This window comes from Paramisgurnus dabryanus, chromosome 6, assembly GCF_030506205.2.
Source record: "Paramisgurnus dabryanus chromosome 6, PD_genome_1.1, whole genome shotgun sequence".
Taxonomy (NCBI): Eukaryota; Metazoa; Chordata; class Actinopteri; order Cypriniformes; family Cobitidae; genus Paramisgurnus; species Paramisgurnus dabryanus.
In genome coordinates this window covers 49287621-49313889 of record NC_133342.1, presented here as the reverse complement: position 1 = coordinate 49313889, position 26269 = coordinate 49287621, and the positions used below count along the sequence as shown (strand labels likewise).

Here is a 26269-nt window from a genome sequence, read left to right as displayed (position 1 = left end):
GAGGTCGGCGGTTGCAGTATTGCTGGTTTAAGAATCTGCTGAATATTCATTGTTTCAATTTGGGTAGAGTAATTTAGTTAAATCATAAAATTCTGCGGCCTTGGAGAGAGCTCTCAAAAACGCGACTACCTACTCCGCTGCCATCTTGCTAAGTACAGAAGTATGAAGTCTGACATAGTCAGGCTACATTTGCTGTGGTCTGAGCTCAAGTGCGAATGTTGCCTGCGCCACCCAAAGCGTTGGTCTGGTTTCACACTCACTGTATTAAATCAAACCCTGGTTTACTTGCATAAATCATCACCAACCTACAAGAGGATGTGGAAACAAATAATCAAACAACGTCATTAGCTAAAACACATGCGCAGGTTACTTTGTTTCCTGGACCCAAGTCCGAGGTGCTTTCACATTTACGCGAACTGTGCCACAGTTCTATTGCAACTGAGCTAGCTCAGACCGCCTTCTTCAGGTAGTCCTGGTTTCGGTTCCCCAGTGCGCTCCCGGCTTAGCATGACGGCCTGACCTACCCATCAATAAACTTCAAAATCTACAAGACATGGCATTACATTTCTGAGTTTTAAAAAATGGGTTAACAGGAGGGTGAACTTGTATTTCATTGTATGACAGGTGGTTTGAAGGCACAAAGCAAAATCACAGGTGTTAAAAGTACACTTCTTCTACACTTTGTTTGTTCTTGGTTACTTGTTTAAGTTATGTTTTTGAATCACATGTTATGAATGGCCTAAGGATGTTGGTCTCCAATGCTAGACAGATGAGTTACTGTAACCCTTCTTTTATGTCACTTATAAGGAACTTTAACCTTCATAGCAAGTTAATTCATAAAATGTACCACATTTGTCACACCTGTGCTTGGTAAACCTCAAGTTTAGAGAAAGGGTTAAAGTGTCAGTGCACACACACTTGATCAAGCAAATTAAAAACGATATAAAATTGTCCAAGCACCAGACTTTTCCACCTAAAAACCTCCAGCTAATGAAGCTACAATGTAAAACATTTGCTGTTGTTATGCAGCAGTTTTCCAGTAACATACTATAGATTTTTATTTATTTATATTTTTTCAAAGAAAAATGAACATTAAACATCATAAAGTCTTTGTCTTTACATAATTAAACTTTAAAACAGCCTCATGCAAAGCATTCTTGGAACAAGAAGACCCATCAACCTTTTTTTGTTGTTTTTTATTTATTTTTTATTTATTTTATTTATTTGGTTCCCAGAAATGCTTTGCATAATGCTGTACTTTTTATTGTGTTTTCTTGTAAATATAAAGTCTTGTTTTATCTTTAAAACAAACTGTTGCCAGTAAATAACATAAATTTGAATCTACAGTAAGTTACTGGCATCCAGTAATACTATAATTTCTAAAGAAATGTTTACAATGTGATTCTTCATGCACTTTGGTTTAATCTAATAATGTATTTTCTTATTTTTACAATTTTAGGTAGATTTATGATTAATGTTTTGAATTATTATTCTTTTAAAATGGTATTAAAGCAGAGATTTTATTTTTCAATATGTTGAACTGAATCAACACTTTTCACGCCAAAGGCTGTCAGCACAAAGAGACATCGTTCAAAAACCATCAAATTTACCAAGAAACCATATCACATTTTGAACAACAGTGGAATTTTGAAATTTCTAAGGGTACAACAAACACTGGGTATAACAGCTGTAGTAATGTTTGGCTGAGGCATTTATGTGATGATCATAGCAATACATTTGACATTATTTACAAAGGATGAGTGAGTTTGTAAGTGAAATGATGTTTACTCTGAGTTTTCAACCGTGTAACAATCAACAGCAGCCGAGGATTCAGAACTGTCAATGTTATAACACTTCTATAAACAAAAGATGTTAAGATCATTCATAAACATAAAATGACCAGCTAGTTTATGGTAGTAATTAGTAGGGTTTTGTTGTAGCAAACAATGTATCATACAACAATAAAACATAAAGAAACATATCAGAGCTCATGAACGCTGTCTGTACAGTGGTATATAAAATGTTTCATTGATTTCTTTACTTGATATCAGATTAACTAGTTGTTGCTACAGTAGGGGAGAGCGGGGGAACAACCTAACGCTTTTTGACTTTGGTTCTATCATTCAAACAATATTTAAGTTAGATGAATATTATTTTTACACAATCAACACACACATCTCTGCTACAAATAAACACTTAAAGTTTGTTTGTGGTATCTACCGTTATCATTCAATTACACCAAAATGGATAGGAGTGCAAACGGCACCCCGTAGGTGGGGTTAATTGTAACAAACTGAGGGTTTGTTGTTACACCTGCTATAAAATATAGTTTAAACACAAATAATTCAATCAAATTCTATCTATATGCTAAAGGTGGATATTGTCTATATATCTTCCTTTAACAGATAGATATCCACACATTTATCCATCCATCATCCTTCATCTAACCATCCGTCTATTTTGCATAAGTGCATAGAAATAGATTTTTTCGAAAGGGCTGCACAATTGAAGGCGCTCTAAGTGAATTCACACGTTTTAGGCCATAAAACATTTTATGTTTCATACAGTAAACATCTTCTCACTATCTGCTAGCTGCCTGTTGAAACCCGAAACATAACAAAGTTTTCCAGACAATAAATGACAAGAGGATTTGGGAGGGGGGATTGGGCACGTTCATGACTCTTTCAGAAAGCACAGAAGGGAGGGGGAGGGGAGGAGTTAGCTACGCTTCGTTTTGTTTGACAACACTTCGAACGTCAACAAGAAGTGATGTCACACAGATTCGCTTAGAGCGCCTTTAAGACAAAAAAATCATAATTGTGAGTTATTTCCCCTAATATTGTATTAACAGTTATCATTTTGATGAATAGTATTTACATTGTTTTAATTTCATTATCATTGTATATTGGAGGCTTAGTTGTAACGCTGTGTGACAACTAACCCCGCTGCGTAAAAATGTTTTCAATCTCAGCTTTCAGTTACTAGGAGTTGCTAACATGTTCAAAATGGTGTTATGTTTTAGGGTACGAGACAGTGATTTAGATAATATAAGGTTGAATTTGGTAACTTACACACACCACTCAGAAACTGAAAAAAAAAACAGTAGACGAAGAAATTTACTTTATGCCTCCAAAACACTTTTTGCTTAATATCTTAACCAAAACACATCAAAACTTTTTTACAAATTCATAGGAGATCATCTTCTGACAGTAAGAGAAAAAAACCAAAAGCACAGATTGCTCGGCCCTGTTTAAATGTGTTAAGAGGCCGTATAACAATTAACCCCGTGTTTAGTTTGTGCCACGCTCACCCCTAACTATCAATGCTTTATAATGGATGCTCTTTCCCCTTACAGATTGAAGATTGTGAGACATGTTCTTACTATAGGGTTAGGGAAGTGAAGGTCAGGATGAGTTTTTAGTTACTATAGTAATAATAAAATGTTTAATTTATATAGCGCCTTTTCAGGACGCCTTACAAGATATAGACTACAGATAATCAAACAACAACAGATTAAATAACAATATATTATCAACAACAGGATATGCAATCAGATGAACATTTATTCAAATTAATTACATGTAACATGTAACAAAGACATGGTAAAATAAAGTGTACCGCTAAAGGATTGGTGCTGTAGCCTAATTTTTGTATAAATGTTAAATCAAGAGTTAAGATTTATGGAAGGACTGCTTAAGCCTTTACAAACTCTTTAAAGCACAAAATCAGCACCAGGAAAACCAAGAGCCTTGTATAATTTTTATAAATGTATAAACACCTGTGAGAACAGGTCTGTTGGAAGAAAACAACAGAAGTTGAACTTAAAAACAACAACTGATCTCTTCAGATATATAACAGCTGCTTATAACATCCCTTATTGTGATGATTTATTGTGATGGTTTTAGTTGCCATCAAAATCCAAAGACAAAAAGCGAATATACTATGATACCATAAATACAGTGTTTATAAACCAGTTAATAATAAAAGATACTTATATATAAATAATAACATAATTTGTATCAATAAAAAAGTCTGGATTAAGTAACATTAAAAGTATTTAGCAACATTAAAACATTAAGTTTACTAATTATTTAGTAACATCAAAATATTTAATGTGTTTTATTTAGTAATATTAGAGCGTCTATCCAGACATTATTTCCGGGTTGAGGTTGAAAAAATCCTAAATTCGTGTTGTCTGGAACGAAGCAAGACGCGTGACAAGATCATAACTGTGCGATTAAAATACTTAAAGGCTTCCTTAATTTTTTCCGTATTATAATGTATATTTTTTTGCAAGATTTGCTATATCATTTAAAATTTGAAGAAAAAAAAAATCCTTCATCTGATTAAATTTTCCAACCCAAACTGATATAATGTGCTGATTTATTATGTTAATATAATACATTGGCACAAAATAATGATGATAAGTTTGTGGTTCACTGACCACAGAGTCTGTTTTTGAACATGAATGCGACCGTGACGCCCCAACAAAATGAGCGCAGCAACTCATCCTGGGAAATGGAGTTTCCTTGTTTTAAAGCCATACGCAGTGTTTGCGTATTTAAACCAGCGTCTTAACTGAGCCTTAAATAATAGTTAAATCGTTTTTACAAAAAGATTATTAACATAAAACGGTGATAATTAAAAAATAACGTTTTAATAAGTTTGAATTATCCATGTAACATCAGGTGGGGGCGTGAACTGTGTAAAGTTACTCTCGCGAGGTTAGTGAGAGGTGCGTTTCCTTCCTCTTTTTAATTTATTGCCATTCTACGCATTTCGAAACTGTACGATTTAATAGCGAACAACACATTTGTTAGTAACATTTGAGACATTTGTTAGTAATTGTTAGTAACTCTAACAGCCACTAAAAACACGAATTATTTTTCGTGCGCTTTCATTTTTAGCTTGCGGAAGTAAACTCTCGCGTGATTTCCGCGTAAGCTCTCGCGAGGCGTGCTTTCCGCTTGCAGACTCCATGATCTGATCGGGTCCCGAGCGGCGCGGAGCGATCATCTCTGCGCGTTCATGACGCCCTTTCGCGCGTCGTGCGGCGCTCGAATCCCCGCTCGGATGGACTAATAATTTAGTGATGATGGAGAACGTTAAAGTAAAGAAGGTCGGCGCTCTGAGTGTGGCCCTGAGATCCACAGCAGACGATGAAGAAGACGACGAAGGCCAGAGAGCATCGAACCCCAGACAGACGAGCTCAGACGAGCCTTGGACCAGAAACCAAAGTCCGGCTGAGCTCAACATGATCAATAAAGCCTCCAAGAGCAGCTCCGGTTTACTGCTGAGGAAGAGGAGGGTGAAGAGGCACGTGTCCAGCGTCGCATCGTCCCACAGCCGCAGTCTGGACCGCCAGACGTTGCTCAAACACCGAGCCAGCCCACAGCTGCAGCTGTCTGACCGCCAGTGGGTCCGACAGGACCTGCGCAGGGGCTCAGTTCACGTCTACGATCGGCTTCTGGCTTGCTCCCATCCGCCCCGGCCGGTGCTGTGCACGGTGGAGAGCACCGCCGCGGAGATAGCGCTGCGCCTGCAGCAGATGAACGGCAGGACGGGCTCGGTCCTACGGCTGAATGCGAAGACCTATCCAACTATCGACGTGAACGGGAACTGCGATGCAGAATATCCGCTCAGGCACCTCCACACGGGTGCCGAAAGCCTTCCTGACCAGCCTAACGACAGGTTACGACTCCTGCTTTTGGAGAAGGAGCCCCGGTACAACCAGGAATTGGATATATACGCGCATTCAGAGGTCAATATTGACCGAGGGTCCCCGCAGGATGAAGACTCCGTTAAGAGGTTTGCGGGGTCGGACGCCGAGACCAGCAGCGCTTGTGATGACCTGAGCTCCGGGGCCCGGTTCGGCCAGCACCGGGACTCGCTCAGCGACGACATGATACTGGGCACGGACGCGTCGGCGCTGAGCCCTGCGTTTGACAGCAGCGCCGCGGAGGGCCTGGACACGTACGGCAGCTCTTCAGACGAGCTGGACCTGGACTGTCCACCGGAACCCAACACGTTCGGCAGCGACGTGACCGATGAGTCCGAGACTCGCACGAGACTAAAAACGCAGAATGCGGAATCTCCAAATCGGGTGTCAGCTGGACCGGACACGCCGTTTGATTCGGACACGGGACCGGCCCTTTACGTTCAGCTGCACGGGGAGGCCGCCCGTCGCCTGGGTCCCGATGAGAGGCCCATGCAGATCCAGAATGACTTTCTGTTTAAACTGGGATTTAAAGACCCGTGGCGGGTCCAGGAGGAGGGGATGAACACCGAACTGGGCTCTCTCTTGCGCTTCTATGCAGGTAAATGACAGGTGTTGTTGCTGATGTCTTGTGTGTAACACTAAGGGACTTCCTCATGCCTACTCTTCCTCTTTTTAGTAGCCTAATAATACATCTTTTGAAATGTATTTTGAACCTCAGGTTGATCTTTTCATGGGTTTGACCCTTGCTTACATGCATTTGTGGTTGCATGTTGACATTCAGCAACGGTTGTTTTTTATGTAAGGGTTTTATTCACTGTTTTGAGTTCATGAGGAACTCCCACAGGATTATTTGTTTGCTCCCTCACAGCTTAGGGAACTTTCATAAAGTTCTCAGTTATGGCTAATTGGTAAGTTTTGTATCAGATGATTTTTTAAAAATGCAATAGGAGCAAAACATACTTGACATACACGACTTTACTAAAGCCTGGATCTTCATGTGTATGAACTGTTGTGGGTTAACATGTGCGTACAGTAGACTATACTGTGAGTTTAGTGAGTTCACTGTTTATATGTAAGAGTAGTTATATAACAAATGCATGTCGTCTGCCAAACTACTCTTATTTCTTTCACTTTGACTCGCTACTTTTTGAAACTTTTTAATATGATAAACAGGCAGAAATTTACAATGAGTCTTCATGTTTATATTCCCATGCATGTCTCTCTCTCTCGCATTCTCTTGTTGCTGGTAATAAAACATGATTGGTAGCGTTCTTTGCTCCCACGGATGCACATGACAAGGCCACAAAACCATTGTGAGAAGAGGTGCTCTTGTGGTTTGGACGGCGCTCTTGTTCCGGTCTGTTCATTATCATTCAAATTAAAGTGTGAATGCTTTTGGTGCAGTGGAGGGTGAAGAGAGAGGGCCAACTCATGGGTTCTGGATATTCAGATGCTGTTCATTCAGTCTGTTCTTGGCTCGCAGTCCTTTACTGTCTCACGCCAACATCCACGGCCCGTCGGCCAACAGTGGGCCGAAGGAAATGCTTTCATTCACGTCGCTGAGAAAAGCAGGGTTGTGAGGAATAGGAATGGGGGAAGGAAAGGGCTGTGGGATTTGTTGAGCAGAGCAGGATTGGATCTTAGCAACTTTTGGGGCTGTTATCTATGGGGGTAGAGGTGTTTACATATGAGCTGCCGACAAGATTTTACTGTCCTCGCTAATATCTCCACCAACCATCTTTGAAACCTCATCAAACCTTCATTTTATTTGAATTTTTTAAGAAATGTGTCTTTTCCGTCTTGTCTTTGGTGATGGTCTACAACAGTTTAAACAAAGGCCTTTTGGAGTATGCAGCAGAAAGAAGTAAAACACTTTAGTTTTTTAAAATAATTTTGACATCGGTCGATGCATGTTTTTTTTTTTCAGGCAGAATTAGTGCTACAATGGTTGTTTTACATTGTTGTGTACATCTTATTAGCTGTCATTAATAAGATGTTAAATATATGTGACTAGGGATGCTTCTATCAGGATTTTTGTAGCTGATACCGAGTACTAATTTGTTGTCTTTGTGATCGGCGGATACCGATTCTTTAAGCTGATATGCAAGCTCTTTGATAACTGTAACTGTTAACATTTTTTCTAGATAAAGTAATACCACAGATGTTTCCTTTGTTATATTACTTGCAGTAATTAGGTATATTGTTATTTCAATAGAGAATCAAATAAATTTCTCTGCAAAGAGAAATTTAATATGCCTTTAAAAAGCCTTCTGTCTGTTCAAGTAATGAAAATAAAACACTTCACAGTCTTTACTATATTTAATAAATATACAAGCATTCTTATGAAGTATAACAGCTCTTTAGTGAAGAGCAGAGAGTGATTTTACTCAGAGATGAATTAGGTTACTGTAGCTTTAAGACGTGGTAGAGATCGCGCTGTTCACGTGCACTGATGACAGGCTGCTGTGTGTGTGTGTGCGCATCAGGTGTACGCAGACAAGAACGGCTGTGAGGAAAATGAAAGTTTAAACTGTGAAAACTTTAAAACGCATGCAAATAATGTACTTTCAGCATCAAGATGCAATGTTCGCGATTTGCTGTTTGATTGGGATGTGAAAACGCATCGTGTCCTCATAAAAAAAAAACACATATCTCTGTTAGGCAGAAAGAGAAATCCAAATTTGCAGGTAGCACATGAGCAACGGGTTATAAAAATACTTGCACTTACATAAAATGGTCTCTAATTGCAGCCGCATTCAGTAGTTCTATGATGACAGAAGTAAATAGAAAGATCAGTACATGAGATTGGCAAATTTAGCGAGTACTGATCGAGTCATTTAATGATGTTATCGGCGGATACCGATCTGCGGACGATGGATTGCAGCATCCCTATATGTGACACAAGGGGAATTTGTGTCATCCATGCAGTTAACCCCTAAAAGTTTATATGTCACAAGACAACTTAAATTTTTTGTTGTTGTTGTTTTTAAGCTATTTGACATCACCGTTCCTCTACTGGCATGGAAACAAAAGATCACTTCAACATCACTTTCACTTTTCCAAATTAACTGTTTCTAGTTACGCATTTAGGTAAAATAAGCATTTTAGTTTCATTCTGTGAAGGAATGATAACATATTCCCCAAATTTTGAATGACATTGTTAAACCGTTCATGAGCCTCATTCACTTCAATAGTGTTATTTGACATGATTGTGGCTCATAATCAGTTCGGTTAAAAACATTCCTCAAAATATCATCTTTCGTGTTCATCAGAACAAAAAAAAATTGTACATGTTTGTTTGTAACAACATGAGAGTGATTAAATGATGAGAGAATTTTCATTTTTGAGTGAACTATCCCTTTAACTATAGGAATTTGGACTTGCTCAACTGCTACCCTCATGTGACGTGTATTAATGACTGATGACCTGATAACACCTCTCTCGGAGTTTGTAGTGTAAAGTTTTTCTGACTATTAGTATCATTCCTGGCATTGCTGCAGAAGCTTCCGGAAAACACAATGCAATATCTTTAGGTCCACACAGGCATGCGTGGAATGTACTTACATTTGTACTGAATGTCAGGCATGTTAGGATCAGAGGAGATCCTAAACCTGAATGTCTTCAGTAAGTTACAGTGCAGCTGTTAAAACTGTGCTGTATAGCACCCCACTGCCTTGTCTGCCTCAGATCATGTTAACTGGGCTGGCATCTTTAAGTAATGCATTTATCTTTGAATGAATGTGGTACAAGGAATCTGTCACACACACACACACAATTCCTAATACATTCTTGTTTGAAGTAGGTTCTGCAGCCTACCGTTGATCGGAATACGTGTACTGTTACACCCCTAATAAATGTAAATATAATTTTGATCTAAGTCCGAGCTATTAGAATCAATCAGCAAATGATCACCTTTTGTTGAAACAGGCTATCATTTAGTTCATGTGCAGATTGTGTTTGGTATGAGCCTGCTGCATCTGGAGGGAGAGGGCACTGGCAAAGGTTTGAGAGAAGGGTCAGCTCTCATTTGTCATCTATTAGTTGAGGCAGTGAATTTAGGTTTCTAACCATAGTAGCACGAATGGTGTGTCAACTATCACTGCGGTTAAACGTGTTCGCCCGTCGCCTGGTGGTCATAGGTTTGATTGGTGCAATGGGCATAAATATTTCTACAAAGCCTGATGTTGGACTTTATGCCCAACATTTTTATGTCCAGCTGGTGCAATGGGTAGCTTTTAAAAAAAGATTTGAATTGTTCTTAAATTGTTAAATGTTATAATTAATATTTTACAATCATTTTTAAGTTTGGTTTATTCAAAAATGAAAATTCTTCAAACATCAATTCTGTCATGAACACAAATGAATTTTTTTTTGTAGAAATCCGAAAGCTGAATGACCCCTCATATACAGTGATGCAACTTTCACTTTCACAAGGCCCAAAAAGGCAGTAAAAAGGTCTCTAAAGGGGCAATGAATTTGTCTATTTTATTGTTTTATACTGTTGTCTGATGTCTACTCATGATGTTCGTGGGTTTTTACATTCAACATCAAAAACATCAAAAGCAATAAGTTACGCTATTTTGTAACATGGATTAGTGGCTCTCTGGAGAAATGGTTCGTTTGAAGGGGCGGGCCGCATTGAAGACCTGGACGTAAACGCCCACTGCTAATATTGGATAACCTTATTCCCCGTCATTACATGTGGGGAAATGTTTTAAAAACATTAATGTGTAAAAATAGCAGCCGAACACATATGTTTGAGCCATAAAATATTCTGGGTGCTAAAGATGATACACATAAATGACAATACGTATAGTAAAGTAGAAACAAGACTTTAAACTTGACGTGACCTAAATTACCGTATACGACAAAGTAAGTGCGCATCAGAATCTAAACTGAGGCTGATAAATCCTTATCAATAACTTTGTATATTTCTGTTGTGCTTGTGAGGTTGCTCTTACATACACGAATACCACAGTTATATGATTAAAAAAGCTTTGTTGAGTGTCTGACCTTTCAAACGCAACTTGCCTAAATTACCGTATACAACACAGTAAGCGGGCATCATGATCTAAATTGCGGCTGGTAAGTCCTTCCTTATCACTAACTTTATTTCTACCATTAAAGGGACCATTTAAAATGTCAGCCAAAAAAAAAAATCAATTCATACTCCACACTCCAAACAAAGTTAGTCACAAAAAACCATTCGGTCTCATTAAAATTTCAATGTTTTCCGCTACGTTTCGTGCGTCCATTTGGTGTTCATTATCATTGAAGACATTTCAAGCTTCTTAGCTAATGTTACATTTTAGCATCAGCTTGGTAGATAACAGGTGAAAACCGGATCGGATACGTGGGTAGAGCTAACTATTAAACGCTAACAGCTAAGGATGCGCAATAATTTGCATGCGATAGTCATTGCGCTTCTCGTCAGTGAAGCCAGTTTCTTGATTAAAAGTGAATCGCCATCAGCTGCTTTCAGATGGAGCCACATTTACTGCACAAAGCCGTAGTTCATGTACAAGCTGAGCATAGGTTATCACAAGGCCTATTATAAGTGAACTTCTAGCGAAATACTAACAGCATCTTACATACCAATCGAAAAGAAATGTCATTTCGGAGTCGAACCTCATTTCTTTCATGTCCATTAGTTGTCTCCAGCGATGAAAAGCAGTGCCAGTATTTACTCTGGTTCGGTTCCTTTATTTATCATATTTTATTTGTGATTCTGAGCGCGTTTTTTCCCTGCAGCGAATGGTTTTGGTAGTGGTAAATGTCTCTTGCTTCAGCCATTCTTCCGCTCTCTTCCCTGAACTGAAATGTGTCCGAAAACCCTATTGCAAGGCAGGAAGGGATCAAGGCATGTCCGAACCCATGGCTGTCCGAATTGCATTTCTCTGAGCTGCCTTCATGCCTCTTAAGTCAACAAGTCAGCTGCCTTAGTTTTCGGACGCAGCGGTAGTAGTAGAGGGCTGTACTCAAACACATGCGACTTAAGGGCGATTTATAGTCGTGCGTAGGTCCTACGGCGTAGCAGCGACGGCGTAGGTTCCGCGTCGGTTTTCATTTATACTTGTGCGTCGCCGTCCGCGTCGACGTGCAAACACACGCGAAACCGCTGGTTGTCAGTAATCACGCGTGTAACCACAGTAGCAGCAGAAGTCGTCACAGAAGAAGAAGCTAAGCAAGTTAACCCACAAACGAAGAAGAAATAGCAACTTGTTGTGTATAATTTGAGAAGACCAGCAATGATGGAAGTAAGTAAACAGCGACTTATGTTTCAGTTTGAGTTAAATCACTCCTCAACTTGGCTCATCTTTGTTTTCACCGTCTCAAACGGAAATACCTATGACGCAGTTTTTTTTACCTGACGGGAGGGGTTCTGGTGGACCAATCACAGCGCTTAAGGTCCGCGTAGAGCCGACGCGCTGTTAGAAATTTTGTGAGGTGCGCGTCAGGCTACGCAGAGCTATGCACAGGCTACGGATAGCCTACGCCGTAGCTACGCCGTAGGACCTACGCACGACTATAAATCGCCCTTTATTCGTGTATTGCAGTTTGGCTGGCGGTTATGTACGTGGCCCGCATACCGCCTCCCATGGTCGAAACTGGTATTACGACACCTGCCGGGCTGTAGCTAGTAATTTAGCATGCTAATTCAGATTGATATCTCTGCAGCACTATACCTTGTCATTTTTTTAATGACATCTTTGCCCTTATTTCTTCTCATTCTTTTGATGCGTGTAGCTCATTTTTTAAAATCTTTTACCTCAATTATTACAAATGGCACCTTTAAATTACAGTCGTATTGTTAAGTGTTGTACCTTTATTAATTGTTTAATGTTTTTAGTAAATTAAAACAGTCAAACATACGTGTTTAGACACGGATGTTACAACAGGACATATCAAGCGATCTCTTCTAACAAAGCAATAGTGAAACGCAGTAACTTAAATAAAGTAAAATGTTCAACTTACTGTGTATACTGCTGTGTCATTTTTGTCAGATCCAATATTAGTGGTCTCTCTGCAAATCCAGCATCAACTTGTGGCTTCTTTACAAATGAATCCGCAGTACACAACACTCCCCACGCGAGCTGGAACTCCCTTACAACTCAGCTCACTATGATGCACTTTCGTTTGCTTTTCCATTACAGTTTACTATTGCTTCAGAAAGTGGGTGGGATTATAGAATTATCGTTACAGAAGGAAGGCTTTTAGTGACTTTATGAAAATTGTGTTTATACTTTTTTTTGCTTTTATAAAAGCAATAAGATAGAGCTGTCGTGATTGGTCGACACAATCGACTACGTCTGTGCTGATTATTAGTCGACATCAATTTTTTTGATCTATTCCATTATTTTACCTTTTAAAAGTTGTTCTTATGCTAAACGAACAACCATTTCCTCCACACCACTAGTAGGCGCTAACCTTATGTCTATCGTCGTCTCCACCAGTCAGCTTAGTACAGGTTTCAAAGATGATGTATGCATTAACATCTGGAGAGAAAACGTATACTGGGGCTATTCAGGATGATGAGCGCCAGAAAAGGCAAATCTTACCTTAAGCTTACCGTTTTTTTTTTTGTGAATCAATTATTTTATCTTAAAGAATTATCCTTTTAGGCAGAACTTTTAAAATCTATTAAATATATATATTTCTTTTTTTTATGTATTTAGATTTGTAACACTATACATTGTATTATATTACCTATGCTTGCATTCACACACATACCGTAAAGATCCCATAAAGACACATGATGTATTTAAAGTCCTGCACTTGGTAGGTTTTTTTCATAGCGTCCGAAGTTTGCTAATTATCCTTGATTCTTTCTTGAGAAACCAGCGTGTGTATGTTTGTTTAAGATAAGATCCTAAAGAACGCATGATGCCCTGTTCTGTCATGCTGGTGAGTGATCTCAGCTTCAGTGTGGATAGTGACGAGCTCTCTGATCTCTGCTTCTGTCCAGTTTGCTGACATTTCTCATTTTGAATGTTGATCTGTGCTTAAACCCCTGTGTTAAAGAGCTAAACCATAACTTCTGCTTGCCAGGACACATGCATCCTCACTATGGCATTGTTTCTGCTTCTTGTTCAAATACTATAAATATTATACTAATGAACATTAGGATTTAGGAATGTTTGATTGAATGTTTGTTGATTTTTGGTGGTAAATTATTTGTTTAGAATAATCAATAAATCAATAAATTGGGTAATATATTAATTGTTATAAAAATAGTCATTAGTGGCAGCCCTACAATAAGATACTAAAGGCTCCACTTTGCATTATCCCAAACAGTTCACATGGCTTCCACCAAATAGCACAGCCTCTCTTACTATTTTCTTACATAAACATGGCTTTATCTGCCATTAAATTGGGACAAGATAAAAAGTAAATGTTATCAAGACTTCTTGAGACAGTTCCCTACAGTACAATCCATATAACAGCTTTTGTGTGTAAATAATTGGCTGAAATAAGCAAACAATGATTGCGTGTTAGGGATCCAAAAAACAGTTTTTTTCAAATGCCTTTTTCTTGGTTTGGCAGTTAAAGGGTTAAAGTATCGTGAGATCAGACTGCTTGTTATAAATTCAAATGGCTCTCGCGGCACAGTGATGTCACTCGCCAGCATGAAGTTAAGATCAAGGGTCTCCCAGTGGTGCAGAGCCCTACGCAGCTTGAAAACCTGCGTATAGGGTGGATCGGCTCTGGGTGCATCTCTAGTATTGCTCTTATAACTACCAGTTTAAACTACCGTTTTAAACAGAATTGTTTAAAAAATATGCATTGACTGTATTAGAAAACATATTTTGATAATTCTTAATATCAAAATTTATAATTTGTTGGTGCTCTCTTAGTGAAATTTGCTTTTATGAATCAGTCATGGGTATTTATTGCAAATATTGAGCAATAAACAACAGTATAAAAGGTGTTGCCAACGTTGTGAAATTGAATCCATAACATCACTTTGTATGAAGAACCGTAAATGCACACAGTCAAACATAAATCTGAACATTATAGCATGATGCAGTCGGTCACGAGAGCAAATAGTGTTTCATATTCAAAGTTGACATAATAATGCAGTCACAATCAAGAAATATAGCTGCAAGCAGCGATGGCGGGCCCTCACACGTTTTTTTACCGCTACACGGTGCGTCCGAGAAAACGATGCACGGTGGGCAAGGGCATCAAGTGGGTAAATATCAGTGGGCTATTTAATGTTGTTACTGAGCCATTTGGGGACTGTAGGTAAAAGAAACCCCACATTTTAGACAAACGGAGGCGCTAGTGAGCCACTTAAGAGACACGCCTATGTGTGACCTGTTTGTGCACACTTAACAGCCGACAACTCTGATGTGTGTGCCGACTTTTAGGTTAATCTAAGCACGCCAAGAGTCCTAAATATGCCTGAAATAAATGTAAAGTTTGGGGCGTTGCCATGGGAACAGCATTCGAGATATCAAAAATCCCCTGCAATTTATCATCTACAATGTCTCGGCATCATGTTGACCTCTTCTGGTGTCAATCTCATGAATATTCTAGAAGGAGTATTTAAAAGAACATTGGCGTCAACTGAAAGGCTTAAATATGCCTTAAAAATGAAAGTAAAATCTGACGCGTTGCCATGGGAACAGCGTTTGAGATATCAAAAATCCCTTCGCAATTTATCATCTACAATGTCTCAGCATTATGTTGACCACTTCTGGAGTCAATCACATTATTTCCTCAGGAGGAGTATTTAAAAGTTTACCGCATGCAGCTGTAAGGTTTAAATATGCCTTAAAAATGAAAGTAAAGTTTGACAGGTTGCCATGGGAACAGCGTTCGAGATATCAAAAATCCCTTTGCAATTTATCATCTAAATAATGTCTTGCCATCATGTTGACCACTTTTGGTGTCAATCGCATAAACATTCTAGGAGGAGTATTTAAAAGAACATCGCATGGAACTGTCAAAAAAAATCCACCTTTGTGACTGACACACTTCCTGGCGCCTGGTGGTGGCGCTATACCCGGGAGTCACAATAGGCACATCGATGCGATCGGAATCTTCAGACGAACAAACACCCCGCGTGGCATCACAATAAGACATTTTTTGCCTTAGATATTAGACACTTCCTGTTTCTCTGATTTCGCCATAAATTTGTCGCCTCGCCATGGCAGAACCGTTCGAGATATCAAAAATCCCTTTGCAATTTAGCAAGTACAATGTCTCGGCATCATGATCACCACGTTTGGTGTCATTTACATGAATCCCCTAGGAGGAGTATTTAAAAGTTCATCGCATGCATTTTTTAAACAATCCAAAATAGCCGACTTCCTGTTGGGCGGAGCTTAAATGTTAGAGGGTGAAAGTTGTTCGGGTCGATGAGATCTATAAACGTCCCAATTCTCGTACATGTGCGTACATGTTTGCCCGATCTGTGCAACAATGTTTGTTTTTGCATTACAGGGGGCGCTACAGAGCTCCCCTGCCACGCCCGAGTTCCAGCCTTTGCCAGGTCCTAATGGCCGACGACTCTGACGTCTGTGCCAAATTCCAAGAGTTTTCGAGTATGTTAAGGCACCCAAAATGCCCCAAAATGTAAAAAATGTCTCTGCATCATGTTGACAACTTCTAGTGTGAATCGCATTATTTCCCTAGAAGGAGTATTTAAAAGAACATTGCATGCAACTGTCAGGCTTAAATAAGCCTTTAAATTGAAAGTAAAGTCTGACGCATTGCCATGGGAACAGCGTTTGAGATATCAAAAATCCCTTCGCAATTTATCATCTACAATGTCTCAGCATCATGTTGACAACTTCTGGTGTCAATCACATTATTTCCTCAGGAGGAGTATTTAAAAGTTAAAAAAAAAAAAAAAAAAAAAAAATAATAATAATAAATCCGAGCAAAAACAATAGGGCTTCGCACCTTTCGGTGCAGGCCATTCTGGCCTGCTCCTCGGTGCTCGAGCCCTAATAATAATCCGAGCAAAAACAATAGGGCTTCGCACCTACGGTGCAGGCCATTCTGGCCTGCTCCTCGGTGCTCGAGCCCTAATAAATCCGAGCAAAAACAATAGGGCTTCGCACCTTTCGGTGCAGGCCATTCTGGCCTGCTCCTCGGTGCTCGAGCCCTAATAATAATCCGAGCAAAAACAATAGGGCTTCGCACCTACGGTGCAGGCCATTCTGGCCTGCTCCTCGGTGCTCGAGCCCTAATAAATCCGAGCAAAAACAATAGGGCTTCGCACTCGGGCCCTAATAACGTATTGCTACTTCTGGCATCGGTTTTTGAACTGGATTTAAAGTGCGTGTTGCAGGTTAACCACCACTGTCGATTAATGGGTACATAAATCACTCAAGATATGTGTATAATTTTTAAAATGTCTCAAAAATGGTCTTAAAGACCACTTTTTTTACGTTTTTGGTATTAACGGTTATTTTAACACAATTCTGCGATGACGTCACGTTGGGGAGAAGTGGAGAAAGACTCAGCCAGAGCCATAGAGATAGATGAGACATTTATTGCTGTTTAATACTTACGTATATAATTTGGAAATCATATATACATCGTAGGAAATATATAATGTGTTATACTGCAAAGTTACCATGCTAATTATTATTTATGATATATGTGGAGATAAATAAAACTTCGCAAATCTGCTGATTTGATCCATTCATGTCCTGACCACCAGGCTAGAGATTTTTAAACATCCTTAATCCACACTTACTAGTCTATCAAATAATATCTCAAATATATTGTTTTGTGAAATAAAAGGATGCTTTGTTATATTGTTTATGTGATTATAACGAATCACACGATCATTTTATATGCAGCAGCAGTCAGCAGCAGCACACTCGGATCCGACCGCATACATACTGTAATAAACAGGCGTTCGGTGGCTTTTTACATCACGACAGACTATGCCATTTGAGGAGGAACGGCTCATTGATCACCGTATTTTTATAAATCCTGTACATGTTTGGACCTGCCGAACAGGTTGAGCACTTTCATATACTTTGTTGAGCAGAGAGGCTGCACTTTGACCAGCGGGCTGCGGGAACCGGCGCACATCACGCCGCCAGACGGTGTTGTTAACTCGAAACGTATAACTATTATCAGATCGACCCACCGGGAAAGTCCCGACTCTCTCGATTGCCATTTCGCTACTGGCTGTAAGTAAGTGAGTGCGTTTGGGTCGCTGGTCCCCGCGAACAGATGTGACGTGCTTCACTCACCTTCCAGGATTAGAGACATGCTGCCAAAACCGTTTGTGCTGAAGATCGCATAAAAGTTACACCCACTTCAGGCAGGATCATGGACCCCCTCAAGCCAGCATGCACGAGTATGTTAATTGTTTGTTTACTTTCTACACGAAGAAATGCTAACGTTATGCTATCTGGCTGTCTGCCTATCTCTCTATACTAGCCTATCCATTTGTCTGTCTATCTGTCTGTCTGTCTGTCTGTCTGTCTGTCTGTCTGTCTGTCTGTCTGTCTGTCTGTCTGTCTGTCTGTCTGTCTGTCTGTCTGTCTGTCTGTCTGTCTATCTATCTATCTATCTATGTAAATAATCTGCGCTATCAGAACTGTACTTTACTCGTCTTTCTATAGTCATTCTCAATGCTCTCAAGGCTGCTTTGGTAAATTCTCTCCCCAGCGTGACGTCATACAGTGCGTTGTGGGGGAAAGGAGAATCATTGCAAACCGCTGTACTTTTTCATACTTTTTCGGGTTTTGTGATACTCAACAACATAAAATACAATGGATAACAGTTTAAATGTTTATTATTAACAAGCAAATTGCACAAATTCGTTGAAAAATTTTACCTGCAAAACGCCCTTTAAGATTTACAGCAGATAGTGATCGTTTCTGCATCTTTTCCCCGATTGTCAATTTGATCACTTGACCTCAAAACACTTGGATAATATTTGTACTTTTTGAAAAAAAGAAATGATGACAGTTTTTATGCTGTGTATTATATTGTATAATAAATAAATTGGTAAGTTATTTGCTCTGAATGAAAAATGACTGAATAGTGTTATGTGTAATATAAATATAATGATTTCTGGCAGTTAAAATTGAAGATCAAATTCCAAAACATGTCTTGATTTCAAAACGTTACCCGAAATATACAGTATATTCGAAGTTTATAGGATTATGTTTTTTAAACAGTAAAAGTACATCATGATCTCAGTATTTTGTCTTAAAGGGATACTTCACCGATTTAGCATTCAGCTTTGTATCTGTAGAAACCCGGCAGTATTACTGAATGACCATGTTTCCCTCCATCATTTCCCCCTGAGAGGAGAGATATCTGCATTTTGGTTCTGCAAAAAAGTCCTCTGATGATGCAAAAATCGTCATATTACATCATCGGAGGACTTTTTTGCAGAACCAAAATGCAGATATCTCTCCTCTCAGGGGGAAATGATGGAGGGAAACATGGTCATTCAGTAATACTGCCGGGTTTCTACAGATACAAAGCTGAATGCTAAATCGGTGAAGTATCCCTTTAACTTAAAATGATTTTTGTTACTGGCCTTTTGTCATTGGTTATTTAAGAATATACCTAGAGTAAAGTAAATGAAGTTACAGTGACATTTTTTTAATTTGTCATCCCACAGCATAGCCACCTTGGTGTGCAAAAGCATTCTAGTTATTCATATTCACAAACCTTTTAAAGTTGCTAGAAATTATTCAGGAGTTTTTAGCCCCAATATGTCATAATGGCAATTTTACTTGCTCTGGAAGAGTCTTAAAGACCACACAAACACACACATACCTGCAGATCGTGGACAAATTTAGCCTGTGTGTGATGGATTACTCAAACAACCATATTTGCCTATATTATGGTCTTTTAAAGTGGGTCTAATGCCTTTTTATGCATTCTGACTTATTAACACTGTCAAAGAGTTGGATTTTTCATAAACATAGGGATGTCGTATGAATGAGTATTTCTGTGCCTTATACACTTCACCGGGGTTCGTAGAGGTTTAGTTTTTTTCTTCCATGGGTAATTGTCTCCGGAAAAGCACACCCACGCGTCAACCAGAGATAGAGCGAGCTGGCCTCATTCAAGTAATAGTCGTGGGCATCTTTGCGCTTGAAAGTTGTGTCATTTTGGTTTCGACCAAGAATTAACAATGGCACCAAAGTGTGTTTTTGGAACATTGCTGGAAGTTAAGTGGAAGTCCAGAGCAGATTGAGCACTTCACTCGGAATAGCGCACGGTGGACACCGACTGTGGGTGCTTGCCAGCGTTTTTTCAGCTAAGCACTTTGGTTGCTATGATATTTCTGTTATCATTAATGTACGATCTGCCTTGGTGGTTGGTTGTTGTGGTATTTGTTCTGCCCTCCCAAACTGCGATTGAAAAGCGATTGAGTGATGAGCTGAGCGTTTTACCCAAAGTTAAAATTGTTCAAAAATGCCAGCTGCTGGTAATATCTGTAATTTGAGAATGAATAATATTCAGGGCTCGAAATTGCGACTATTTTGGTCGCATATGTGACCGAAATTTAATCTGTGCGACCTTAAAATATATATGGGAGCATTTGTGCGACTGCCCATTTTGTTGTGTGGTGCGACTTGATTTAGATTGTGATGCTGCGTGCTGCTGTCCCAGGTTCAGTGTTCTCTCCAACGTTACATAACCAATCAAAGACCGCAGATTGGCTAATATGAGCGTCAGTCATTCCTTGTTGCCGTGCTACGTTGGTACGTGAAGCGCGAAAAATGTGAAAGACGAACTACGAGAATGACGAGAACGAGCCGATTACAGCCAATGTTACTACTCTAATTAATGACGACGATCCGGATTCAAATGCGACTCCACCACTGGAAAATACTTGACGTTAAACCTTTCGGAGAGAGTGGCTTAAAGATTACGAGTGTCTCCGCTATGAGAATGGCTCGATGTAACTTAATGTGTTTACTGTAAATCCTATAAAACGGCGTTGGTGGTGGAATCAAAACATTTTAAGCGCCAGACCTTGCTTAAACATGGCGAAAGTGCCAAAAACACAAGTAGTGTCATGACAAATGTGTTCATTATTAATGGAGACACCGACCTGTCTGTCAAAGAGTGGTTGATAGTGTATTTGCGCATGCGCTGGTGAATGGACATCCAACAAACATCCTTGTGGTCCATGTTGATGTGGAACACGACAATGATGGTATGTTTTTATAGTATTTTTTTTTAAATTGCCTATTTAGTAGTAATAGCTTCCTGGTAATGCAGTTATCAATACCAATATATATATTAGCCTTCTATGTTCCAATTAATCAGTGTTTTACGTGTTTGCTAGATTTTCTATTGTAATCTTAATAATTTTACCTGTAATTGTTAAATTATTATTGCTATACTATTTCAACAGAATTTGGGTATTAATTTTGGAATCTATGCAGCAAAAAATAAAATAAAATAAATAGAAAACCAAATTTTAAATGCTGGCCATGGTGGCATTTTATTTTTAATAAAAGAAATCTATTAACATATACATTGTAGTTTTGGTACCTTTTAAATTTTGGATGGATGCGCCTAAATTTTTGCTGGTGCTCCTAACTCTTTAAAGTTGGGAGCACCAGTGCTACCAAATAAAAAAGTTAATTTTGAGCCCTGATATTATTCTGTAGATTGGTTAATATGATTTAAAGGGCACCTATTATATATATCGGGCCGATTTTTGCGTGTTGCACCAATAGTTTTTTCCCAACATCATTTACAGACAGGTGTCCACAGGCAGCTTTGTGTTGCTGGAGATGCTGCAGTTCAGTTTTTTTCACATATAAGATTAAGGTCTGAACTTACTATAACCGTTATTTTTAGAGGATTTAAAACATATTTCCTATAGAATTATTTAAATTTTTTAAATGAACATTACCACAACATGATATTACATTAAATATATGCATTTACAAACTCATGTTTCGGTAATAAGAGATAAAAAATGTCTAGGTACAATGACAAACAAAATTTCAACTTATCTGGAGAGAAAAAATAAGAACAACTTACCTGGCAGCCATCTTGTGTGTCACGTAAGGGATAATCCACGGCTAGCCATGTACTAAAGGATTTTAATGCACGACGTAGAGGCGAAGAACCATCCGACGCGATGTGTGCTTCTATGAAGTATAAAAAGAAGTATAAAAATCAAAACTTGAAGGCCAGTAGTTCAAAATGATCTATTGACATAAAGGTATGTATTAGTTTATGTTTAGATAAATGGGGGGTCAAAAATGGTAGTTATAATGGTTTTCAATAGGGCATTTTTTGTAGGATCATATGTGTCGGTTTTTGCGTAGTTAAAAAAGTTTGAAAATTACTTGCTTACAGTAATGCACAATAGCCACAAGTCCAAAACTACCTTTTCCTTAAAATGTGTGTTTATTTTGTGTGGTGTTATGCTTGTTTGTAACTGGACCGTTCAAGTGCAAAGCCTGAAAGGAAAACAGATCGGTCCTTACGCGCTTAAAAATGGCATGAACACATGTTTGCTAACGCTGAGATGAGATGATAGTGGACAGTAGGGATATCCCAATCCCACTTTTTCATTTCCGATTCCGATACCAGAATTCCGAATATCAGCCGATACAGATATCTGCCCGATACCATTGTAATTAAATGTGTATAGTGCTTTCTGCTGCATCTAGTATAATTTTAAGTGTTTAAATTAATAATTTAAAAACTTACAGGAAACATTAGTAATTATTAATCATGGCAGTGTTTAGGAGAACATATAATATAGGTACGTTTGATCAATTAAGTATGCAAAAAAAAAATTTCTTAATTGCATAAAACTGTCATAGTAAAAAAGCTTTAGTGTGTAGATGGTGGCAGGGATGCATAAGTATTTCTTAGCTAAACGGCTGATCCAAGGGAAGTTCACCTCATGTGTCTTCCACCACATAAGAGGATCACTCTCGCTGTCTGCTGGTGGGCACTTCAAGTAGCTGTGTTATTTAGCTGTGATTTTCTCTCTCTCAGACACGGCAGTCTTCTCTGTTGTTGCAACCTTGAAAAAGCTTTCAAGGGTCTTCTTTGGTCTCTTGATAGCACCTTGATTTGGTTGGGTATCTTCTGCTGTTTCAAGAGGGGGTTCAGATGCAGCTGTATGTGCTGATAGAAGGCATTCCACCTCACTAGCTGCTCTGGCTTGAATGGCTTTGCTCTCACTTTCGGTCATGTATGCAGTGCGGAAACGTGGGTCAAGCAGAATTGCCGGATTGATCAGTTCCTCAGTCACAGTGTCTCTGTAACTGCAGTTCATGTAGTCTAGTACAGACTTCTTGATTGTCTTTGTGACGTCTATGTCATTCTCCTTTGCCTGCAGGGATGTTATTATTGAATAATTCAAGAACCGGCTTAACACATGATATGGTGACGTAGTCTTCAGCAGAGAATGCAACAGTTAATTCTAGTAGAGGACCTAGAGCCTTGCTTACAGAATCAAGGACCTCTACATCTTGCCACGTTAGCAACAGGTGTCTGGTTGTAGGGCTGGGTTTCAATTCAAATTTCAAGAATCGATTCGATTCAGATTCTCAAGATCTTGAATCGATTATCATTATTCGATTCGATCCGATCTTCGAGATTTATAAGTGTTTTTGAAAAAACAAACCAAAATGGTGCCAGAAACAGTGGGGGTGGGCGGAATGACCAAAAATCTATTTCACGGAATTAGTGTTGCTTTCGTCAATGAAAAGTATGACGAAATATAGTCGTCAACAAACCTTTTTCACGTGACGATAACGAGACGAGATGCAACGAAAATGCTGGTCATGTGACGATGACTATAATAAAATGTATAATGCAATATTGTTAACGAATAAAACGAGACTAAAAGTGGTTTACAAAATAAAAACTAAGCTAAAATGTCTTGCCATTTTCGTTGACCAAAACGAGACGAGACGAAATGTTATAACGTTATTTCGTCTTTTACCCATCCCAGCATCTCTGCGCCCCCGCCACCTGACTGCAGTTGATCACGTGTGTTGTTGGCGCTGGGCAGATCAATCAAAACATGAAAGTACCGCGAGAGTGAGTAGAAAGTCTGCTCTCGCGATGCTTTGATATCATACTCCTCCATTTGCACATTAATGGGCATTTCAATCAGTGTACGCGGCAACCGCGAGTGTTCCTTTTCAGTACGAGACGTGCGGAAAGCGGAGAAACGGGGGCGGTTACAGAGGTCAAGCGGAGTTGTTCCATACGCCTTGCTCGTGCACCTAAGATCCTCTCCCTTTAACGGACACGACTCTTTATGGCAGTCGCTGTTGAAGATAAACACATTTCCACTAAATGCTGCACAAAACGCTTCCACTACATGAGAAAAGTTGTAGCCGCGCGGGGATTCCGACCGGGAAGACGCAGCATTCTGGCTCCAAATGTAAAAGAAAAGTCCAAAATAAATCCCGTGCATCACTTTCAGGTCAGTTCAAAATGCCTGTTAAAATGTATAGCTTTGATTGCTGACACCACCAGTATAACAATGTACGAATTTATATCATGTAACAGTTGTTTAAATGACATTGTGCTGCGTTGCGTTTTGAAACATTGTAAAGATATCTATGCTAAAGACATTTGTTGTTTTGTATATGCTTAATAACTACACTTATTTATTATTTAAATAAACAAAACATACTTAGCTGAATACTTGAGTATTAAATCAATCAGACACCTGTAGCCTACTATTGAGAACATAACCATACAACTTTGCTTTTCTTAAAGGCGTTCTAAGCGAATCTGCAAGACGTTAGCAGGGTTCCCGCGGGGTCTTAAAAAGTCTAAAATTCAGAATGTTAAATTTAATGCCTTAAAAAGTCTTAAAAAGACCCAGATTTTTATCCCAGGTCTTAAATTTAATTTACCCAAGTCTTAAATTTCTTACCTCTTTTCATTCCCAAAAAGCGTTGTCGGCAGAAAATAAAATAGTAATTTAAAACGCTGAAGAACTAACTTAATGGCGGAGGCAGAAAGTGTATGATGGTGGGTCTCTAAAAAGAAATGTTCCTCCCTTTGTCTTAATCAACGCAAATCGTGCCATAAGCTATATTTCAGGTGTTGTGATCTGACTGTTTACTGTGGGTTTGGCGAGAAACAATCCTTAAACTTATAAGCAAAAATCTTTTTCGGGGTAATTTATAAGCCCGTGGCTTACCTGAGCATTTGCCAGGTTCTGAAACATAGAGGACACAGAAGCGAACAAAAATCAATGCTGCTTTATTGAAAATCAACTTAAACAGTCGGGCCGTCGAGTCACGAGCCACCAACAGCGTGTCAACTTTAGTGTTACACAGTTTTATATTTTAGACTTTAATATTGCTCTCTGCTGCGATGCACTTGAACCTAACGCTTTTCCCTTCAGCTCTCCACAAACAGCAGCGATTGGCAGACGGAAAGCAAGAAAGTACCGTATTAAACCATATTTTTCAAAAAAGTGCAATTGTCGTCTTTTAGGAACAATTCATACTTTTTGATTGCGCAAATGCTTCGGGAGTTACGGTTAAATGAACAGCGGTAGAATCAGAGCCCTTTCGCATAGGCAGGCTGCTGCATACGGCATCGCCTGGTTTATTTAGGTTAACTGAGCATTACATTCGCAAGTCATAAGCATATTACAACAATTAACGATTAACTAAGAATAATAATCAATATTTTAAAGTTAATTTCAAAGTTAATATTCTGAAATAAGAAATGCGACCCTTCGGAGGCTACAGCCTTCGGATTGAGAAACGGTCTTAGTGGATAACGTTAGCAACACATATCAAACAGCCTTTTAATGGTAAATTTCATTTTCTTAATGCAGATTCATCCCTTATTGTGTAATTAGAGAGGCTATTAAACCTGATGGCGGTGTATATAGTGCATATTTATGCATAAAACGTATGGGTGGAGTGTTTTTTTAGCTCTGTAATTCTGTATTCAATTAAATGCAATACATTAATTTATTATTAACTTGTATTAATAAAATGCATATATTAATGCTTTTAGGGATTAATAATAATTGAAAGTGATCTTTTGTTCTTTGTATATTTATAAACAGGCACAAGATATATACACAGCACACAGTCAGTTGTACATTAAACATTATGGGGTGGTTTCCCGGGCAGGGATTAGCTTAAACCAGGACTAGGCCTTAGTTTAATTATGACATATAACTAGTTTTAATAAACATGCCTTACTAAAACCATTACTTGTGTGCATTTTGATGTATTTTAAGATATGTCAGTGTAAATTGTTTTCAAGTTTGGAAAGCTCTTATCCCTGTCTGGGAAACCTCCCCTATAAGCTTACGTACTACAGAGTGTGATGCATTTTAAAGCTTTAAAGTTGTATTAGGCAGTGTAAAACTAGGCACAAACCAGCAGCTGACCATACTAACTGATCTCATATTAGTGGATTTTATTTGTCAAAAAACATTGTTAATAGAATTTTATAAAAATACTACTTACACATATTAGTGTGATGTATAAATATTGTAAATCAATGCATTTCTTGACTATTAATTAAGAAAAATCACAGCTCTTTGCCTCTAACTCAATGTATTTCAATGGCTCACTATGA

General features: G+C 38.8%; 1 protein-coding gene across 1 annotated transcript in view; it reads left to right on the top strand.

The window, feature by feature from the left end:
- The first annotated feature begins 4354 nt into the window (after positions 1-4354).
- phlpp1 (PH domain and leucine rich repeat protein phosphatase 1) overlaps positions 4355-26269 on the top strand; it is an 88045-nt gene continuing 66130 nt past the window's right edge. Inside the window, exon 1 of the mRNA XM_065272960.2 lies at positions 4355-6317. Coding sequence (XP_065129032.1) covers positions 5093-6317 — 1225 coding nt within the window. The 5' untranslated portion in view covers positions 4355-5092. The remainder of the gene's footprint in view (positions 6318-26269) is intronic.